Source organism: Pimephales promelas, chromosome 4 (assembly GCF_988280905.1).
Source record: "Pimephales promelas chromosome 4, fPimPro1.hap1.1, whole genome shotgun sequence".
Classification (NCBI taxonomy): Eukaryota; Metazoa; Chordata; class Actinopteri; order Cypriniformes; family Leuciscidae; genus Pimephales; species Pimephales promelas.
Genome location: NC_142772.1, coordinates 29,758,879 through 29,782,227, shown reverse-complemented (window position 1 = coordinate 29,782,227; position 23,349 = coordinate 29,758,879). Strand labels below are relative to the sequence as shown.

Genomic DNA, 23,349 nt, shown 5'->3' with positions numbered 1-23,349 from the left:
GTTGTCTGTGGTTGATTAAGAGAAGAGATTTCACGGCAGAACGCGTTTGGCTGTGCAGGGAGAGGCTTCATTTCACAAACCACAGAAAGACCACTGCAGTTCACTTCTATAAACATGCCTAAAACCAGCCGAGGATTAAGATCATTGTTTGTGCTGGACCGCAAATACACACCGCCAGCTACGAGAAAGAGAGACTGCGAGTTTGCTTTTAATCTGAATTTGCTTTCAGTAAGTATGGGTTATGTTCTGTGGTGGTTTAGTAGGAAAACACCCTCTGCATGTGTCAACAACTTAAAACTATGGAAATGTAATGAATATGAAAGTATAATCCATCAACCATTGCACTTGCTTTGCACTGTGTCAGATGTTTTTCGTCGCTTTATAACAAGCTCATTTCGATTTACGCCCCAATTAACAGGTTACATTAAGTGTTTATTTACATAATGTAATTTCTCTAGGCATGATGTGACACCATTGCACTGAGCATTCTAGTTTAGTCACATCACATCACGCCACTCGCTTGCGGTGTCCACAGCGCGTGTTGCCATCATTAGAGATCTGCTGTTATTCCAGCCATAAAGTCTCAGACTTCACTGCAGTAGTCAAAGCACATCTTCCTCTCTGGCCTCGTCACAGCCATACGCAGCATAGCGGCAGCCTAAACACTTTGATGAGTAAATTGGATGTTTTGACCAGAATCGGGGGGTTTTGGCTTCACTGCGTTTATGCATCCCAAGTAAGCGGCTGCTTCCTGAAGTCTCCTCTAATTCCGTCTTTGACTTTTCCGTGGGTCAGAGCTTCACGATACTTTGCTTTTTGTGTGTGTGAATGTGAGAGAAAAGGAGAAAGTTAACAAAGCAAGACAGACAAAGAAACACAAAAAGAGACTCTGTCTCTCACATTCATACACAGAAGAGCCGAGTGAGAGACTGAGACATGCAAAGGAATGTGTGTCAGACAGAAACCGAGAAAAACAAGGAAACCGAGAGAAACAGACAGAAAGTTTCCTTTGCTTTCGCTTCATCTCATGAGAAATACTTTGATATTAGATCTGTCACAGTGTGTTTATTTTACATAGTGTGTGTGTGTGTTGATTTAGACATACAGAACTTTTCACATGAAGAGCTCACATGTGTAGTTCTTTCTTCATGATTTGCCTCTTAAAATTACTATTGATAATAGTGATGATGTAACTAAGTGCACCAGGTTTATTCAATTATATTAAATATATTTTTTATAGATTTAATATTTATTTTTTAGTTGAATATTTTAATGCATTTTATAAATACAAAAATTAAGTTCCTTTTTATTTATTAAATATTATATATTTATTAATTGAATACTTTCTTTCTTTTTTTATTTATTTTAAAATTGCCCTATTTTGTAAATGCATCTTATTTTTTTTATTATTTTTTTTTACTTTTTTTTTTTTGATAATCGTTTTACTCAGATGTACATCACAAAATGGAAGGAAAATTCTGCCACTACGTCTGTTTCATCTCTTCTTTAATATTTTTACAGTAATATTGAAAAAGAGTACTTATATAATATATGTTATAATTTTAACTTTATTTAATATTTTATCTTTATTTAAAAAAAATGTTAAATTAAGTGTCCCCACACAAAACCACAAACATCGTTACCATGACAGCTATATGCAGTATATATATAATATATATATATATATATATATATATACTGTATATATATATTTCTCTGTTCCAGAAAAAGAACAGATGAGATAGCTTTTATGTCTTTCTAATACATTCAGATGTAGTTTTTCCATGTTGGATTCAGTTGTTCATCATGTCTCCTTTTTTATTTCAGTGCAGTATCATGGGATTTGAAGTCCTTCATATTTTCAGTACTTAAAGCCTCTGAGGATTGATCCTTTCATTATATTTCTGAAGAGAAGACTATGACATTCTCAGTCTTGCACAAACTGCCGTTGTGTGTCTTTTCAGCCTGGTTTCATTGTTAACACGTAGGTATGTTATTTTCAAAGATAGAAAAGATACTTTTTTTTATACGTTTGGATAGATGCTGAAACATATAATATGGACGTATCTGCAACATTTATACGTAACATTATTACGATTTAACAGCTACAAAACGTTAACTATTTACGTATATTCCATATCATAAAGATATCTGTATAATTTCCCTTTTACCATTTTATAGATAAGTGTAAGATCCCTATTCCCAAACCTAAACATACCCATCTTATACAGAATATAAAAAGGATAAAATGGGGAAATAGCAGTTTTATTAACAATATAGCATGCTATCATTAATGCCTTGTGCACAGATGTTTGTGAATACCGGTGTACGTTTTTGAAATGTAGTGATGTGTCATTCAACTATCCGTTCATTGAGTGTATCACTAAATGCGTGCGGTCTATATGGCCCATCAACAGATATTTCTCCGTCCCATGGCCCATCAACAGACATATATTGTGCATCCATACCCAATAATTGTCCATCAGTTTACTTTGGATAAAGAGGGAGCTCTTGACTGCGTGATCGTGTTCATAACTCCTTCTGGCAGGATAACAGGTATCCTTTGGTCAACCATACGTGCAGAGACTAGCGCTCTGGATATGGATGCCAGATTGAGCCATGGGATTGCCTCTCCTCACTTGGCCACGGGGCTGTACGTGACAGCTCCAGGAACCAGAGTTGGTTCTCCCATCACGGGGCTATGAGGAGCACCGAGTGGCGTGTTTCCCTGATTCTCTTGATTACCTGTGGCAACAGAGAGACCATAGGGAAGGCATTCAATGGGCGGCTGGGCCAGATTTGGGCCAGCGTGTCCTTGTTCTTCGAGAAGAACATCAGACAGTGAGCATTGTCCTTTGATGCAAAAAGGTCGACTTCCGCTTTGCCAAAGAGGTGCCATAGTAACTGGACTGTCTGTTGATGCAGAGACTATTCCCCTGGGGGAACTCTGGACAGTCTGTCTGGGCCATCGTTTAGGTGACCTGGCACATGCGAGCCTCTCAGCAAGCGCAAAGTTGCTGGGACCAAACGAGGAGGCGTTCTGTCAAATCGCAGAGGTTCCTGGATTCTGACGCCACCCTGGTGGTTCACGTAGGACACAACAAACATGTTGTCCGAGCGGACTAGTAAATGGTGTCCCTGTATGAGCGGGAGGCGCTATCATAGTTTATGTGAAGGTGTTTCTTGAGGCCTGATCACAGGCCAAAGGCCGGTCTGCCCTCGAACACAGTGCCCCAACCTGAGTTGGAGGCGTCTGTCGAGATGACCTTTCAGGGCGAGACAGCTCCCATCATCACTCCCTGCTGGTACTAGTTGGCTGCAGAAACAGCTCTGAGCAAGGACAGGCCGAACGAGAGGACGGTGTATTGATACAGTATACCGGTGTATTTATATACCTGACCGTCAAAGGCGAATCTCAAGAATGGCCTATGACAGGGTATAATTTGGATCTGAAAGAAGGCGTCTTTCAGATCGAGAGAGATAAACCAGTTCCTCGGGCGAATTTGTGCGAGGATTTGTCTGGTTGTGAGCATTTTGAACTGTCACCTCATGAGAGCTTTGTTGAAGTGTCTCAGGTCTAAGGTAGGTCTTAGAGCTCCGTCCTTCTTGGGTATGAGAAAATAACCGCTGTAGAAGCCTGACTCGCTCAGAGAAGGAGGTATTTTCGGGCGCGGTGTTTGTCAGTAAGCGTGAGCGTGCGCGAAACTTACATTCAAGAATTTAATGGTATGAGTGTTCGAAAACAGCGGCTCGCTGACAGTGGTGGTTAGCTGTTTTTATGTCATTCACATGACATAACCTGACCCAAATGAGGCTTTCTTAGTCGTGTGACAGAGCTCATAGGTTTGAGACATTCATAAATACTCGAGCCCCGCCATATAAACGGGAGGATGCGTTCATGAGGTGTGTGCATGTTATATAACAGGCGCATTGCCGCGATATTGACATTTCCAACCGCTCGAACTCGGAAAAGCTGAGAAATGTTTTGGAGTTTTACTCGAGTCTCTGGCGCGGGTGTCTCAATGTTTGAGTGAGTCACACGGCGGGCCGGCGTGGCGTGGGCTTATATGTTTGAGATACTTGAGCCCCACCATATGAAGGGTAGGGTGTGTTCGCTTTCTGTACGTAAGAAAGCTGGCTGCACGGTCAGAGAGGAGGCATAAATTGTATCTGCTGCCCGAGCTGGGATTCGAACACAGGTCTCAGATGCAAAAGCTATGGGTTTCGCCACTGATCCATGGGGGAAACAACATAAGCTTGGTTTAGCACAAGCAGATAAGAGCATCATCACAGTTATGTGTCGCGTTTGTAGAAGGCATGTTATATAACAGGCTCATTGCTGCAACATTGACATTTCCAGCCGCTCGAACTCGGAGGAGCAGAGTCTCTGGCTGAGAAATGTTTGGAAAGGAAAGAGAGGCGCTTGAGGAAGTTGACCGGCGAGCGCTTGAATGCCACGTGTCTCTGTACACGGCGCTACTTTTGCGAGATCCAGCAGGTCCAGTGACAGCTTCAGCACCTGAAGAGGTCGAGTCAAGCCCGCAAGATTGACATCGGCAAACATTCGTAGTGGACGCAGCCGCCTGCGAAAGAGCGAGGGCTGCGTGACTGGGCCTAGGCACAGAGCACAATCAATGGTGAGCTGAGCGGGGTTCGTACGAGCCACAGGAAATGCAAGGCGTTTTGACACTTTTAGTTTATGAAGTATGTGTCGCAGCGGTTAACACGCACAGCAGAGCAGAACGATATTGTCGCCGGATAGCGTAGCAGGCATGGATGGCTGAAGGCGGCGAAGACGACCATCTTCTTCAGGCGCTTTCCTCTACTTGCTGGTTGCTGGATTCTACGGCGATGGCTTCACTCAGGATCCAGCGATGCGTAGAGCTTCGCTGAAGAGATGAAAATCAGAGAAGCAGCCTTCGACCAGTGCTTTGAGACGCTAAGCCACACCCATTTGGCGGGCTGTGACGCATAAAGGGCCTTTATATCTCAAGAAAAGATGACTTTACCCATATGAGAGAATCTTTCGTAAGAGACCTACTCTTTACGTAAAAATACACACATCTTTTCTCTCCAGTCTCATGGACAGGTTGCGAAAGAATTTGGTCAGAACTGCAACCCCAAATTACAAAAACAGTCTGATTTCCCATAAGACACACAAAAAGTGTTCACACTGGATCATTTTTGGATATGGAAAGCATAGCTTAAATCTGGGTGTTGTCCAGATCATATGATTCAGTATTAAATGTCTTAAATATGTAGATGTGTTTCATTTAGGTATCTTGGGTAACATACATCTCTGTGCTGTGAAAGCCACAGCACTTCTGCAGAAGGCGATTAGGGTGAGCATTGCATGCCTACATCTGTGCAAATAGAAGGTGTTAAAAGTTTTCTTAGCAGGAAGGCAACCGCTTACGATGAATCTGTCAGCACCGAGGGGTCAAAGGGAAAGACAAGTGGTAAAGGATACAGCGATATGTGTTCTCTGAGATGGTTCTCTGTTGCGTGTTTCTAGAATAGACACACACACACACTCGTTTATTCGCTTATTCAAGCCAGGTTTTTTTTCATGGTATTCCTTTAAAATGTTGTTTTGGTTTGTGTCAACCTCAAGAAACATAGATGAAAATAAGACTGTAGTGTCTGCAGTGTCTATGCTGTGTATCTTTCTGTAAAAATAGGTTTACTCCGCCAGCACAGCTCTCTGTCTTTTCATCTTGAGCAAATTGCCAATTCTGTGATATACAGGTATGTGACAGTTCAGGACCAAGTAAGACGAAGATAAAATCAAACACAAGGTGTCATTTCATTTCCGAGTGTAAATTCAAACACTCATGGTTCAAAACAAAACACAAACACACAGTTAATTGAAAGTGTCATTGAATGTAATTTATTTGCATGTGTGCACAATTCACTAATAATACACTAGTAGTAAAATACATTACTTGCTTTTGTCTGAGATGTGTGTGTGGTCCTGGTAAATACTATAGGTTATGGGGGCCAAATGTCCTGAAAACGATAGTAATACCAGTAATATTTAACTATGTGGGAAAATTGTTTTGGTCTCCATGAGTAAACAGCTTATACTGTAAATCATACAGAATGATGTAAAATGCAGAAAGTTTTCTGTGATAGAATATACATTTTGTACAGTATAAATATTTGTGTGTTAGCATGAGCCAACCCGATCTCATGACCAAATCGTACGAATTCGACGAATGATTAAAATTTGGCTAATTCGTAACAATTCATACGACTTCACTCATACAAATTAGTACGATTTTGCTAAATCGTACATATTTTACGAATTGGCCAATTCGTATGAAGTCATACGAATGACCTACCCCTTATCCCACCTCTAAACCTACCCATCACGTGGGTTTAGACAAATCGTACAAATTCGTACGAGTGAGGTCATACGAATTAGACACTTTTTAATCATTCGTCGAATTCGTACGAATTGGTCATGAGATAGCATTGCATGAGCAGTTAAGCTCTGCTGGTAGATGCCATAATTACTGTACATCAGTCTGGAAAAAAAAAATTCTTCATTGATGCATTTTTTGCAAGCAATTTTACATTTTATTTGTAATATATGTATTTACTTTAAATTAATAATTTTTATTGTTATATTTTTAAACCATTCATAAATATTCAGCAAGAGCAAGTTAAATTGATCAATAGATATAATAAATGTTTCTTGAGTAGCAAATCAGCATATTAGAATAATTTCGGAAGGATCATTTCAAAATGATGCTGAAAAAACTACACAAAGCATAAATTATCTTTTAAAATAAATTAATTATTTTTACTTTTTGTTTCTTAAAAGCATGAAATTGACATGCCTGTGTCTGCTGCCTTTGACAGCTCAGTGAAAGTTTTTGGACATTGCATGCTTGTTCTGCGATTAGCCAATCAACTCAAGAATGATTAGTCACATGGCATTTACAGCTCAGGTGATTGACCTGGGGGAAAAAAGAAGGTTAAGATGGCATCTTGCCAATTGCTTTCTTCCATGGGGTCCTGTGCCGACCATCTACTTCCATTGAGATCAATGGGAATGTTAACGGACTTCTCCAGATTTTACAGACCTCATTTAATTTAGAGACAGGATGTGGTGGAAATTTTCCTGATGCTGTATTGTAAAGTACTTTATCTTTCTCCATCACACTCCTACACACACATACACACAAACACTGAATCTGATCTACCATGTGATTGCACATGGTTTACCTCACCTCTTCTTTGCACTGACACTAATGTAACTTGGCAAAGAGGACAATTTTTCTGTCGTTGGGGAAGGTGTACGGGGCCGTGGACCACACATTCACATACACTCATACTCACAGCCTGTAATATAATTGTGAGTCAGTATTTGTATAGCTGAGCGGATACTGGCTCTCCAAACATCAGCACAGAACAGCGGTTCTCCAGAGAAGCACACACTGTTGTCATTCATTCATTCATACAAACACACACAACATGTTGGGTTTTACCACTCTAAAAAATGCTGGGTTGTTTTAACTCAACTTTGGGTCAAATATAGACAAACCCAAATGCTGGGTTAAAAATGTAATTCAAAAATGTACAGCTGTAAGTGAAAGTTGAAGTTGGGATAACATTATTAATTGCATTTTAAACCCAACATTTGGGTTTTGTCCACACATGACCCAAATTTGGGTTGAAACAACCCGGCATTTTTTAGAGTGTAGGGTCTAACAGTGTCACTTGTGTTTGTGTGAGTTAATTTGCATATTCAAAAGAAGCAGTTATAGCCATTTTTTTACTTGTTGTACATTTTTAATTATTTTACTAAACAAACAATGAATATTCCACGACCACACAACAGACCCAGGAACACCTTTTTAGTGCATGTATCATGTACATGATTCATGCAAGACTAAAAGACTAATGAAATGCAATGAATATGACTGATACTGAGAGAGTCTTGGGAAAAACTGTGACAGCCCATCACTCAACTCCATCTGTGAATCACAGTGTGGGGTCTCGGCTTAGACATGGGGGGCTTCTAATGGTCATGCTCAATTGTCTTTGTGGATGTTGTTTTATCAAAAAATATTGGCCACTCAGATACAACCAACATTTAAATGTGGCGTCACGATACTGTTTTGCTGCTCCAAAAAAAATTTGTAGTATTATCAATGCTTAAATGATTTGTGCTGCAAACGAAACCTTATTGTAAAGTGTCAAATCAAGTAAAACTTTATTTACAGACAACATTTAACAATCACAGTTCATCTAAAGTCCTTTACAATAAGAAATAATAATTAAAAAGTAAAACACAACATATACAACAGATTTTATCACATTGTAAAGTGTAACCAGTAAAAGTATAATTTTTCTCAGAAAACAATTTCTGACCCCACACTTTTGTGACATACTTCATGAAAATATGAGCAGCTCAAAACATTAGTTAAGCTATTCTAATTCACACATTGAGTTGATTTATCTCATTTCGCAGCAGATTTTCAAGCAGACTTTTCTCCAAAGATAAACATCATGGCAGTTTAACTATTAGTCTTGACTATTAACTAAATGTATCTGTGCTTGTTGAAGGACAAACCTGAACAGATTACAAGAAGAAAGAGAAGGTCACAGAGATTATCTTTTCACCTTATTAATCCAAGGTTAATAAATCTCTACAATTGATTTAATATTGTTAATATCTGTAAATAAACTGTTAAAACAATCTTCACTTCTTCACATTATACGGTAACAGTCAAGTTGGAGTTTTTTTTAATATGAGAAAACAAAACAACAGAATAGAATCTGTTTAAAATATAGTTCCTGGATGTGCTGTAAGTGTTAACAGACCAGACTGAGTTCAGGTCTGACTGAAGGGAACCTGAATACCGTTATAAGAAACAGTTTGACTTATGTGTGTTTTTGGTGCAGATTTGCGGTTTCTATAACTCCTTATGAAGCAGTTGGATGTATTTCTGAGAATTCTGAAGCACAAAATCAATCAGCACATTTCATTAGGCACACACACACATTCCACACAGAGGTATGTAATGCAGATTCTGCTGCCCTCTTCTGTCACTCTGACACACTGCAGCCTTGCACCACTCTCTTTACAACACGCATGCCCCACATACAGTACACATTTATATCCAGAAATACTTATTTTACTTCATTCTTTTAGTTTTTGAGAATGCGATACATGAACACATATTAAGCTGTGTCTTTCTGATAAGTGGTGTTTTGTAAACCTCAGCACATTCCCAACTTGACCTTTATCTTTCAGGGGTCAGATGTCAAGGATCATGATGAGTAACCCAGTAGCGTGGGAGACGGGGGCACTTACATTCAGTTCAACCCCTAATCAAAGGCGCAACAAAAGTGTACAAGTGTCAGCCAATTAATATCCTCCTCCAAATTCAGGGTACTAGAATAAGATTGCCATGTGTGATTGATTCAGTTGAACTCTCTCGTCTTCTAAAACTGTGTATATCACGTGAAACTAAGTGTTTCTACATCCGTTTGTAAGTAAATGCCAGCAAGTGATCTTAGTTGGTGTGCGTTTCAATTGATCTGTATCTCATCTTTGAAGTTTGACTTATGCCCTCTCAACTGTGACCCCATGTTGGATAAAGCTGCGGAGGGGCCGGGTAATTCATTCACAAAATGAACACACAAACGTTCGCTCAGTCCTCTCAACAGCACAGCACAAAACTAAAGAGTATGCATATCAAGAGAGAAGATAAGAGAGTAAAAGATTGATAAATAGTGCAGAGACAAAAGGACTAGTGAGATTTCTGTCTTTTTCCTTCTTTTAAATTTCTGCAAAATGGATATATACATGGTCAAATGTGTGAAATAAAGCTCATAGTTTTCATGTCACACTCTCAGAACACCCACCTGGACCCACCATTTATTTTTTTAAAGGTACATTATATGAAACTTGTGTCCCTCTAGTGGTTACAAAAACTGCATGAATTTTGTGGAAAGACATTGTTTTGGTTTTGCGTCAGATGAATATGGTTCCCCATCTGTCGGTCACTACAACGTTATGTCGACTGACAAATGGTGTCTCACTTGGGAGAACCAATCCATTCTGAGTTTTAGAAAAACTACCAATGCACCTTCCGCTCCTCCAGTGTGTCGTGTGCCATCGAGCTGTCGGATGATGGGGCAGTCCCTTCTCAGGGGGATCCAGCGTGTCATTCGGTGCTCTGGGTGAGGACCAGATGTTGATTGCTGCATAGGAGTGTAGGCTATTGTCACTGGAGAGGAAGATAAAGCTGAGCTTCCCCCTTCTGGGGTGGTCACTCATGCTGAATTGGATTTAGAGTTGACGGCCATGTTTGCCCGAGCCGCCGTGGCCATGGGACTTGAGTGGAATCTTCCACCTTGTCCCGAGCGCTCACAGTTAGATGATTGGTTCTTAGGGGGCGGAGTGCCCTTAGAACAAGTGTCCAGGCACATTATTTTTGGACAGGACCCTGACTGCAGTGGCATATCAATTACCTAGAGTTGTTGGAAGTGCTACTCGGCCTGCGCTGCTGCTTTAGGGCAAGGACGTGTTGGTCCGCACCAGAGCATGTGAGCAAAGTGGAGCAGTGTGACGTATATTAGACATTAGTATTTTAGATTTCTGCTATTTTATGTCTGTGAACATAACTACCATTGCAAAACAGGCACATAAAAATACATAAACAAGATGAAATGCATAAAGAACTCCTCTGGATTATTATGCCCATAAATGCCATTTGGGTAACACTTTGTAATAAGTACACACTATTAATCATAGTTAAGCGTAAACAGTTAATTCATCATTTATAAAGCATTAAAGGTGGAATACCTAAGATTTTTGCATTAAAATATCCCAAAATCACAAGGCCAGTGTTATATATTTAGTTAAGATGATAACTTACAATATTCCAAATGTGTCAAACAATGTTTAAATCGTGAGAAAATTGAGATTTTAACCAAGGAAACGGGGCGTGTGAGCAGGGGTGGGCTGGGAGTCACCAGTCAATCGCGTCAAATCCGCATTACCTCGGTTTCCGCTCGTACTGCGTGTAGTCCTGGACAAATGTGGAAGTTGTAGTTGTGCGTTAGTGTCTATCAAGCAACAAACGTCAGCTTGTTTCGCGCATTTGTTATGGAATGGAGCACAATTATTCTTTAGCGATTGCACCTCTTTCTGTCGACAAAGTCAAGTCTCATAAACGCAAACGTCAACGAACGGGTCAACCAAATCCCGTTACAACTCCAGGTATCGCACACCGGACTTTATTCATACTTAATAAAGTATGAAAATACACATTATAGATATGCTTTTAAATCAGGAATAAAGCATTTATAGCTGTATTTATAAACGTCATATTAATGTATTTTAATGCTTTATAAATGATGAATTAACTGTACTAATGCTTAACTAATGATTAACGTAGACAGCAAGGGGACACAGCGGCCCCATAGATTTCAATGGAGAAAACTGAAGCCCATTAGAAGCCCTCACTTCCTGATGGCCAAGCACACTGCGCAGGCTCAAACTTGACGACATAGATGTGACGTGAGCAACATGTCCAGAAAGGAAATTAAGACCTCAAAGTAGTCCATGTGACATCAGTGGGTTAGACTATTTTGAAGCATTGAAAATACATTTTGGTCCAAAAATAACAAAAACTACGACTTTATTCAGCATTTTATTCTCTTCCGGTTCTGTTGTCAATCCGCATTCAGTGACGCTGCTGACGTGTTACCTGGTGCGCCCGAGCTTCGTTTACAGTCTGAGGGAGACGCACGCTGTAAACAAAACAATCTTCACAAATATGTCTAAGGATTTCGACAGAGAGGAAGACTTGCATTTTTTTTGCCCAGCCATATTTATTTGAACCCGAATACACAGACACACCAGCAGCGTCTTACGTCATTACATCACTGCGGACTCATGAACGCGGATTGACAACAGAACCGGAAGAGAATACAATGCTGAATAAAGTTTTAGTTTTTGTTATTTTTGGACCAAAACGTATTTTCGATGCTTCTAAATAGTCTAACTAACCCACTGATGTCTCATGGACTACTTTGATGATGGCTTTATTTCCTTTCTGGACAAGGACAGTTTACACAATTTTTAACATTGATTTTCAATGGAGGGACAGAAAACTCTCGGACTAAATCTAAAATATCTTAAACTGTGTTCCGAAGATGAACGGAGGTCTTACGGGCTTGGAACGACATGAGGGTGACTGTGAGTCATTAATGACATAATTTTCATTTTTGGGTGAACTAACCCTTTAAGTAGTGGTGTGGGGTAAGTAAGCCTATTATACGTTTGGGTAGGATTAGTGTTGTGGGAATGGGATACATGTGTATTACACGCAAAAACTGCCCAGGCTATATCATATGCACGTAAAAACTCATTTTCGCATGTAAAGAGCGGGGTACAACACAACACAACACTCTTGAGATGAGACTGTGCTGGAAAAGTATAATTTGGGAGCTAAAAACAATATAAAATTAATAAAAAAAATACTTGAGAAATAAAAAAGGGATGCAGGGATGTGTAAAACTTTTTAAATGGCCAGCATTCTAATGCCATACAAGCAGAACAACATGGAATATGGCCACAATGAATTCCACTGAAGGTGTCAGTGCACACAGATTTCATGTGGGCTTGATTGTGAAATTTACAATGGAGCAGCATTTCCCTATGTCCCTGTGAGTCTTGATGTACCATTACAAAATCAGGGTTCCTACGCAGTTTGGAAAAGTATGGAATTTGATTTGAGTAATTTCCAGGTCTGGAAAAGTATGGAAAAAGTTAATCGGAGTATGGAAAAATATTGATGTTTCCAGACTATTGTACCTATTTCGTTTTCTAAATATAAACTTAATCACTTCTAAATGTATATAATATGCAATCGTCTTTTTCATGGCATTTGGATTTGGCTGCCAGCGAGAGCTGCCTAAAGATCGTTTTTACACTTGATCTGCCTGAGTAGGTCTGCACTGTGATTGGTTGTTAGGCAGCAGTTGCCATCACATCACAGTGACGTGTTACTTACTGTAGTATACAATAGTACATTGTGTTTAATTAGTCGTTTAATGAGATCTAATATATGTTGTTAGTGTTGAGAATTTTTCACGTGAATAAATACATAGATCCGACTCGGTCCAGTGGCAGAACTTTTGCCAAGCGTGTCAGAGGTTCTGGGTTCTAATCCGCACGAAGTAGTATAGTTTTTTTCCCTCATCAAAACCGATTGTTTATTGGTGGTTGTATATCAAGCAGGGACACATTTTTTTGTGCATTAGGTTTTGTGTAACAAACATAGAGAGTCTCTCCGGAACGGATTGAAGTGTGCATCCGTGTGAAGGCTGTGCGAGTCACAACAGAACACTGTCTCCACGCTACTGATCGCAGCGGCAACGAGCACTTTGGTCACTTGATTTCAAAAACACATTTCAGATCGCCTCTTATTTAACAAACGAAAGAAATGAATGCTCGGGGGGGCGAGACGACCACCATTCAACCAGAAAGAAGTCATATAATCATTCCAGTAACTCCAAAGCTGTTCAGTTCAACTACAAAACCTGCATAGTTCCCCTTTAAATATGGTCAGAAAAATCTGTATGAGGTCTGGAAATTTGAGTCTGGAAAAGTATGGAATTTTGAAATGGAAATTGTGTAGGAACCCTGCAAAATGCATAGAACATAGTTTAGCATAAAATCAGACAAGTTAATCACAATGGAGAGGGACATCCTATTCGCTTATAGAGATACAGAAAAGGGGCATGTAAACTGCTTGTCTGTGAAAAGACAAAGTTTGAGGGTCACTGCACCAAGATAATGTGATCTGAAAGGCCTAAAAAAGTTGCTCCAAGTGGATTCTCCCTGTAATTAGTGTTCTGTATTTTGCTTTGAATAAAGTCTATTTAGCATCTGCTACTAACTAACATGACCTCAAACTTCAACACTGATTTCCGGTTTAAAAGAAGTCATAGGAGCCCCCATATTTTACAAACACACTCAAAACACATGCTGTTTGAGGAGAATACTAACTCTTTTATAAGCCCTACAGGGCTTGCAAATGCTCCAGAGTTTATTTAAAACCAGTAAAAGATCTGGAAAGAGCTCGGCCCCAGAAACACACCTAGCCCCTCAAGGCTTATTATAGCACAGTATCAAAAGTCCAGATTATAAATCCCACCCTCTCCTCTCAACACTTTCCAGATGCAGTCATAGGATGTAGTCCATGTTGTTTCTCTTCTACTACTGCTGCCAAATTTCGCACTGCAGTCTCTTATTTGGGTTTAGCGCCATCTGGTGTATGAACCCCTCTTTCTAGACCCCCTTATTGAAATGATGATAGAAAAAAAACATTGAATATTGATGGAATATTGAATACAGTATCAATTTAAAGAATAGGTAAAGAATTTTAAATAAAATGTGTCCTTTTGCAGGTTAAATGTAATCAACTTCCAGAATATTTAACATATTCTGTTATGCTTTACTGTGCACATCTTAGAGCAACCATTTTATTTCATGCTTATTTCACTTTGCACATCCTTTAAAATAAATCCTGTCATCCCCACTTCTCCAAAACATTTTTTACAGTACTACCGGTGTTGAGGAAAGTGCTGTAGTTGTTTTATTGCCATGCTGAAAAGTTGCTATACCCTAGTTTTTTAAACCAGGTTTTATTTCCTTTATCAGAACAGAATGTGTGTATGGGGTGGGGGCTGAATATATTTGGGGAATATAAAACCGAATAATAGGTTTACTAGTCAATAATAATAATAATAATAATACAAAATTCAGTAATTATAAATTATAATGAAACTATTATAAAATAAGAATGAAAAATTGTGTCGCTTAACATGTTGCAATGCATGGTTTAAATGCTAACACCAAGTGGTATTTACAATCATAACGTAAAATGACTGAAAGACAAATGAAGGCACATTTCCTCAGTGCTATGCATGGTATGACGATGATCTGCGCTCATAACCGTGTCTACCTGCCAGTGCCAGAGGAAAGCGAGAGGGTGGGATTCCTCGTGGGGTGGGCAACGATGCGCGCTATTGAATGGTGAGCGCATAGTGAATGAAGCTTCAATGGAGGAGGCAAGGATGACCGCGACAGCGCACGCGCCACACCCCCGCGTTTAATTAAAACATCTCAGGGTTCGGCTGAGTGTGAGCGAAGATGGCGACAGAGTGAAGGAGACCACGGAAAGATGACAAGCCCCCTACAGACAGACAAACGCGCACAAGCTCTTCACCCCGCCGCCTCAGATATGCCCGTGAATAAGTAAGACACGGCTGCGTACAATGTGTTTTCAAGGAGATGCGGGGTAGGTGATGGAGTCTTGCGGGCGGCATGTGCTTTATCATGCACTGTCTCGGTAATTCAGACGCAGGTGTTTGCAGTGCAGATTCGTTTTGAAAAGCAGGTGAAAACGATGCTTCGAGCCATCATGTAAACGCCGCGGTGGGGAATATTGCGGAGGAGACCCGCCCGTGTGAGCTCGCGCTTTGTCTCCCCCTCTAAAATATGATCACGGGCGCCTGGCGGTGTGGAAGGAAACTTGACGCTGAGTTAGAAATCTGCCGCGCGACCGAGCCCATCGACAAACCGTGCTGTGAGCCGGAGAAGGTGCAGAGATGGCGCATGAGCCTCGCATCGCTGCTCTTTTTCACGGCGCTTCTGTCCGATCACCTCTGGCTCTGCGCGGGAGGCAAGCTCCGCTCGAGAGATCGGACTAACCGGAGGACGTGGAGCAACGCGAGTCACGACGCCCAGACGGGCCTTCGCGATGAGGACTGCGGGGTCCTCTTGAGCAATCTGACACAAACCGGGCCAGAGTGCGTGGATGCTGATGCGCGGCGCCGCGCGCCTCTGGAGTCCGCGTGCTCTACGCTTTACCGACAGAAGAGCGGCTCGGTGAGCTCCTCCTATTCTATACCGGTACCCACGGTGTCGCCGCACGGGTTTTTGGAGTACTTCCGGAATTTCAGCTTGTCGTTTTGCGACGCACTCACAATAGCGGACCTGCTGGAGAGCATGACTAGCCCGGACGGGCTTAACTGCAGCCTGGCGCTTGTCATTCATGACCTGTTCAGTGGAGGACCGGAGGACGGGGACGTGTGCAGCGCTTGTGTTCACGCGTACATACGACTCGACCAACATGCTCAGGAAAAATATGAGGAGTTTGACGTAATAACGCGCAAATACATGGCGGATGACTACTCGGTGCGCTCGCAAACACACCTGTGTCAGGTGAGATGCGCTAGGCTAGTTACTACCATCAACACTTTGGATGAGGTTGTGTAGATGGATTTAAATGCTCTTCAGAAAGCACGTAATGCCATAAGCATAAATAATGTGAGCATGGTAATATTTTGTGGTTTCAGGCAGTGTATAAAGCCTGGCTTTGTGCAGAATACTTTCCGGTTCCCCAACGGCGGTGTGCAAGGTGGCTTCCGTGCAGGCGCTACTGTGGCGAGGTCACTGCTAGCTGCCCCTTCATCCTACCAGACAACGACCGTCTGCTGTATGCCGGCCTGCCCAGCTTTCTCTGTGCAGGTAAACGTCTATCAACGCAGGTAACACTGTACACTATAAGGCTCAAAACTGTATGGACAACCCCTTCTATTGCAGTAAATGTACAGAATTGTGTGCTTCCAACGTGGTTGCAACAGTCTGGTCCTGGTTGCATGAAACTCCTTAAGTGATACATTTTACATTTTTAAGGTTAAGGGTATACCCTTAGACATGGGTTGCAAGAAAAAAAAAGTAAGCATCCATTTAAGGAACCTTAAGGCTGTCATTAAGTATTTTCCCTTAATTTAAAGTGTTAGTTCACCCAAAAAATGGAATTTTCTCACCCTCAAGCTATCCTAGATGTATGACTTTCTTCTTTCAGCCGAACACAATTGAAGTTGCATTTAAACAATATCCTGGCTGTTCCAATCTTTATAATGGGAGTGAATGGAAACTGTGAATAGATTTTGAAACCCCAAAAAGTGCATCCATCCATCCATCCATCCATCATGAAAGTAATCTATATGGCTGTTAATAAAGGCCTTCTTGAAGCAAAGCGGTCTGTTTTTGTAAAAAAAAAAAAAAATTCATATTTTTTACTTTATAAACTGTAATTTTCGGTAACAGCCGCACACAAGTCTAATTCTGGTGGAAGAGTGCAACAACGTGTATCGTCAAAGATCAAATCAAATGATCAACAACGTTTTCAAAATCTTCCACTGTGTGCTAGAATTAATAATCTCATGCCAGGCTTTCATCTTGTGCACAAGAGTGACTTGGGTGTTTTCCCTTGGGTGTTTTAATAATTAATTATTTGAATTAATTATTAAAATTAATTTAGAAGTTTGGTTTAGACACCTGACAAGTTTGAATCCTAACAGTTCGAGAGATATGCGATTAACAGACAGACAGACTCACAGATAGACAGTTTGGCTGCAGTTTGTAATAATCTACATTATCAAAGTTTCAATGACAAATTTCTAAAGCTTTAACACTCACATTTGTATTTACATGCTTTTTGTGCTCCTTGGGAAACTAATGATAATGATATTTTAACTATCCAGTCAAATCAAATGTGTTATGTGGCATTCAATGACATGCTTTTTAAATGATATAGGCTATTGGTGAATGATAGTACTAGTAGTAGTAATAATAATAATAACAATATACACCAAAATATGTTATAAATATAAATATATAATAGATATTGTCTTATTAGTGTCATGATTACCTGTATCTCTGTTACATAAACTCTTATTTTGATATTCTTTTTTCTTGTTTGTGCAGCCAGTTCACAGTGTTGCCAAGTCCGCTTATTCTAAGCGACTTGGGCTTGTTTTTCTGTAAAGTCGCTTGCAAATAATGGGAGGTGTGGGTTGCGTTTTTTTTTTTTTGGGGGGGGGGGGGGGGGCTTGTTTTGTTTCTAAAGTCTAGTTGCTTATTTGGGCTTGTTTCCAGCTCGTTGCCAAGCAGATAGTTTCTATGTTATTTAAAAGTAGGAGTTTGTCTTGCCTGTTCCCTCTCTCCCTTTCCCCATTCAAAGAATTTTTTTCCCACCCACATCCTGCTTCTAATTGGCTCTGACCCAGATGGCAACGAGTACTAGCCAATCAGAGGCAGAGCAGGGCAATCTTTTTTTTTTTTTTAATGACGTTAAAATGAATACACGTGCGAGTCTGGACCATCGCGACTGACTGGACTGTAGGAGAGTTTTATATCAATTATATGTTAGATATTTTAACAATGTAAAAATATATTTTTTCTATTTTATATAAAATACATATATTACAAAATATATTTTACTCTAAAACTGCAAGAAAATGTAAGCCAAAATAAGCTTTCAGTCAGATTTTATTTGGGCGCAGTACCAACACAAGATGGACAGCCAAGCTTTATTACAGAAGAAAAATAAACTGTACCATGTGCACAGTTTACCAACCTGTCCATGTGGATGTAAATTGACATTCACAGTTTAAAACTATCCGATCCGTCCCCACAGATTGTAAAACCGTCCCGGAACCTAGGGGGGCTCCGTAGAAAAAAGCTCTTTTACTGTCTATGAGAAAAAGTCGCTTGTTTTGGGCTTGTTTTCACCGGCTTGGTTGCTTATTTGTCTCGCGAGGTCTGGCAACACTGCCAGTTCAGTTCCTGTGGTTTAGTTCCTGTTTCTCTTGTTTCCATTGATGTCTTGTTAGATTCCTTGGCAACCCTGGTTTGTTACTATGACCACATATAACCTACACCTGTCCTTCATTTTGCCCTTTGACATCTTGTGTATATAAGGGGTTGTTTACCTGATACCGTTTTCCCTTTTTATGTGTTTTCGCCATTCATTTACACGGCAACAGCGGTTTTTGGTGGCCTGAAACAAAAAGCTTTTCTTTTTGGGTTTCAAAGTGCAAGTTTTTGAAAATTATACTGTTATCATCAATGTAAATGACAAAATTTTTACAAATGGGGACGTAATGCACATGCGTATTACATTTTCATCTTCATGTTGCTATAGGCTTGTCATATCACAAACTACTGGCATGGCAGCATAACACGTTTTAAATCATTTTCGCACATCAGTGAGTGTTAATGGTGATCAGTTTGAGAACATTGTCTGTACACAAAAAAAGCAAAGAAAACACTTCCCTGAAACCTTAGTTATTTTCTGTTCTTGGTTGTGGAGATTCCTTGTGTTTAATTAGTTCGTGTGTGTCAAGCCAGCGCGTGACAAATGGCTGACAATTGGAATGTGTGGAGGCGTTTTTATCGGGATTTTTTGATGAACAGGAAATAGGTGGAAAATAGAAATGTGAATTCTTTTAAATTATTTTAAAATGTTTGGTATTATAAATGTCTTTAGTGTCTTTTTCAAATTTGTATTGCACATTTTGCACATTTACAAAGCGGGACAGAGAGCATACTTTTAAGTCACATAACAATTACTAACATCCCAAAAAGCAATATTAAGGTTGAGAACCAGTGTTCCGTATAGACCTCACAGTGTGCACAGGCTCCTTGCTATGCTGGAATAGAAAAGGGCATTCTTCAAATTGTTGAAGTTGAAGAAAACAATGAAGTTGAATTCTTATGGAAAATACAAAGTCTGTTGCCAAATGAAATTAAAGTGCCCCTATTTTGCTATTTTAAAGTTTTCTAATGTTGTTTTGGAGTCTCGTACAGCAATAATAATATTTATTGCCTCATAATATATATTGCATATCACCACTTTTTTAATGATCCTCAAATGACTCGACAGATGAATCAATCTCTCTAAATCCCACCTTTCTGCGAGCTACTCTGCTCTGATTGGCCAGACAGCACAGTCTGTTGTGATTGGTTTACAGCACGTCAAAACAAAAACCCATAACAACATCAGCTCTGCTTGAGGCTTCCTTCCTACACCGTTAACTAAACAGACTAACGAATAATAGCTACGTTTACATGGACTTTTGGTTCAATTGGAATGAAACCTATTCGATTGATGAATCCAAACACGGTGTTTACCTGTTTACCTTCAAATCGGAATTGATTTTTTGACATCCGCACACTGCACTAATACACTGCCGTTGTCCACGCATAACTAGTCTCCTCTATTGGTTCTTTGTTTGTTTTAAACAGCAGACTTCATTTTTTATCCGTCTCTGGTTATGATTTGGAGACAATGAGCATATGAACTGTTTATCCGTGCTGCTTATATTTATCACGCAGCAAAGCCTGCCCAAAACCAGTTGCCTGTGGATGAGAGTCTGAAACAAGGACTGGTGGGACGTTGTCTTGCTCCACTTTAGAATAACCCAATACTCAGAGCCGGCCTGAGCCTTTTGGGGGCTCTAAGCAGAATTTGATTTGGGGGCCCCTTCCACTACGCGGAGTCATCTGTGCTCGACTACCATTCACACCAAATATCACACAATAATGATACATTATAAATTAATACAATGAGGTTATGTATAAATACAAAATATATACTTAAAGGAGAACTGAAATGAACCTTTGGTCTAATAAAACATTGGTACCTAGTCGACCATACTCTGAGATTTTTTGTCATGATAATCGAATGTAAAGAGTTTTATCTCTAAAACGATTTAGCGTATAATGCTAGTATATGGGGGCATATAATAAGTAAAAAGAAATCGCTAGTTAATACCACTAACAAGTTTCAAAATAGCCCCACACTAACATAGTAACATAATGAGGGTCCCTACATGCAAAACGAAGCATTGAGAACTTTGTAAGTGTACAGACTGTTTAATAAGAAGATACTTTATAAAGACAGTGCACTTTATGTATACAGGCAGGAGAAAACAGTCTCGAAAAATGTATTTTTCCCCTCTGGGCTTGCCGTAGATAGGAATGGTTCAATTGCTGCACAAAATATACCGTAAATAATCATGCAAACATACTTTTATCTTGCTCTTTTTTTCTCCTCCTCTGTCATTTTCTTAGTTCTATTTTCGGCACCAGAGGGATGTGTCCTTTTTTGTGACATGGCTTAACATTACTGCGTGTCCGCGACTATGCACAGTTGCACGCTAATCGTCTATGCACGTGCGAATTGTCTAGATTATGCGCATGACTTAAAACACTGGCAGACACAGCAGCAGTTGTAGGGAGGTATATTGATCATGAAATCAGTATTTTCTGGTCTAATTATTCATTCATTCATGTCACTTGTTTAAGTCATCTAAAAAAAGATTTTTCGATTTTTCGACCCGATTGGGGGGCCCCCTGGTGGCCAAGGGGCCCCAAGCAGCCGGTTTGTTCGCTTATGCCTCGGGCCGGCCCTGCCGATACTCATTTATTTGACACTTTATTCAACGAGAAGAACAGCTTGTTCCGTGCCTCATCAGTCATAACGCTATTTCAATGTCATTACATATGCGCAATCCTTTCAGTTTTGGTTTTCAATCCAAACATGTTCTCTCGATTGTAATACAAAAGGAATAAACCACCCCTCTCGAAATTCCAATCGGATCAAGCTCAATTGGATTGATTAAGGTGTTTACATGAAGGTTTTTTGGTCTGATTAAGCCGAAGATGAAAAGATGAAACATTGGAAGAACTATTCAGTAAACCCGAACCTCCATCGCAAGGACAACTCGAGCAGGACGTTGTTTTCATGTTTTCACCTTTCATGTAGTGTGCAACATAGCTCTAAGTGAATGAAAACATTGCTGCTCAGTGAGTGAGTCGGGAAAACTGCTCGTGCTGATTCGCAAGTGTTTGTGATTTACAAAGAAGAACCAGTTTATTGGAGATATTGGTTCAGAAATGAAAAATGTGTCAACTTCTAAGCGCCATTTTCTCTGTGTACAGTGCTCTGTCCTATTCTAAGCCAGTGTTTCTCTCTTTCTCACTAGGGCTTGAAGAGGAGTATTTGAGCAGTCAGGGTCCAGACTGCTGTGATGTCAGATGGAGTGGGTGTGACTCGGCTGTAGGCGCTGCATGTGCTCTGACACGCCTCCCGGGCTCATTTTCTTTGCATAGGAAGCTATCATCGGGAGCGGTGTCGTGTACAAATCGTCTTCATGGCAGTAAATTGAAACTGTGTGTGCTTGTTCTCTTCTTACTGCACACTGTCATCTCCATAACAACATTGCAGCATTGCAGCACTGGCTCCTTGGAGGCAATAGTACCTCTAGAAGAAGTTCCCATGAGGGAGGAGTAAGAGAGCGAAACATCTCCCCCTATTGAAAGACACACATACTGTGAGAGTGTTTTTGTCTGCTGTGCTTGAGACGAACCTTACCAAATGCCTGGAAAACACAGGAAGTCTCAGCCCTGCTGAAGCGTCTGTGCCTGTCTTTTTGATGGTTGGAACATCTGGCTTGATCGTATGAGCGTATGTTTGTTTGAGCGAGTGAATGTTTTTAAATGTTTTTAGTGTTCCCTTTGTTTTATCAGAATTAAGTGCATATATATGCTACAAAACAACTCATGAATGTTGTCTAAAACAAAAGAAGACTGTCAATCTTCTTTTGTTTTAGAAAACAATCATGGAAACAAAAACGAATGGATTAAGAATGGATGGATGACATTGTTACATTTCTCCCCTAATAAAACCAACTCTACTGGAGACATTTTTCATATGTACGATTATCTTTCTCTATATTACAGGAGCATGGTTACATCTGAATTTGAGGTGGTTTGGGGTGATTTTCTTTTTTAGGTCTTTTAACAGTATTCATTTCTGTTGCATGCTCTGTTCATTGCTGTTTCTCTCTCTCTTTCTTTAAAGGCTTCCACACACTGCCAACACCTATTAACGCCTCTAACATTTACTCATGGGTTTTATGTTGGTCTTGATATTTCGGGCTGTTAAGGGGGCTTTGGTAGTTACCATTTAGCAGATGCTTTTCTTCCAAAACAACTCACAGTGCTCTAATTGAAAGAAATACTGTGGGAAAAACTTAAGAAACATTACAAATTCACTCCATGTGGCCTGTCACAGTACCACAAACTCCTCAATAACAACATGAAAACAAGTTTAAAATTAGTACATCAACCAGACAGGGTGGTTTTGGGAACTTACAACTTTTAAATAATGGTTAGTGAAATGTTATTTGATTTATTAGTAAATGAATATATTTCATTCTGCTCTTTCTGTCAGACTGAGAGAAGCTGTTGTGGGAGAAAAATAAACTGACTGACTGCATTAATGGTGAGGATTTAGACACTGTCGGCAGATTACATCGTTACGTCAATAGGTGGCGTCAAGTGACTGTCTGATTGAACGATTCATTAAAAAAAAACTTCGCCATGTTGTCATTATCATGTGACCTACCAGTGCCAGTTATTACATATTGCTTCATTGCCATACAAATCCTCTTCTGTGG

General features: G+C 40.1%; 1 protein-coding gene across 1 annotated transcript; it reads left to right on the top strand.

Moving 5' to 3' along the window:
- The first annotated feature begins 15,033 nt into the window (after window positions 1-15,033).
- On the top strand, window positions 15,034-22,602 carry nalf2 (NALCN channel auxiliary factor 2). Its single transcript, XM_039649869.2, has 3 exons — window positions 15,034-16,258; window positions 16,393-16,564; window positions 21,874-22,602. Exons 1-3 carry the CDS (start codon window positions 15,533-15,535, stop codon window positions 22,179-22,181), a joined length of 1,206 nt encoding a protein of 401 aa, XP_039505803.2. The 5' UTR covers window positions 15,034-15,532; the 3' UTR covers window positions 22,182-22,602.
- The last annotated feature ends 747 nt before the right edge of the window (window positions 22,603-23,349 follow it).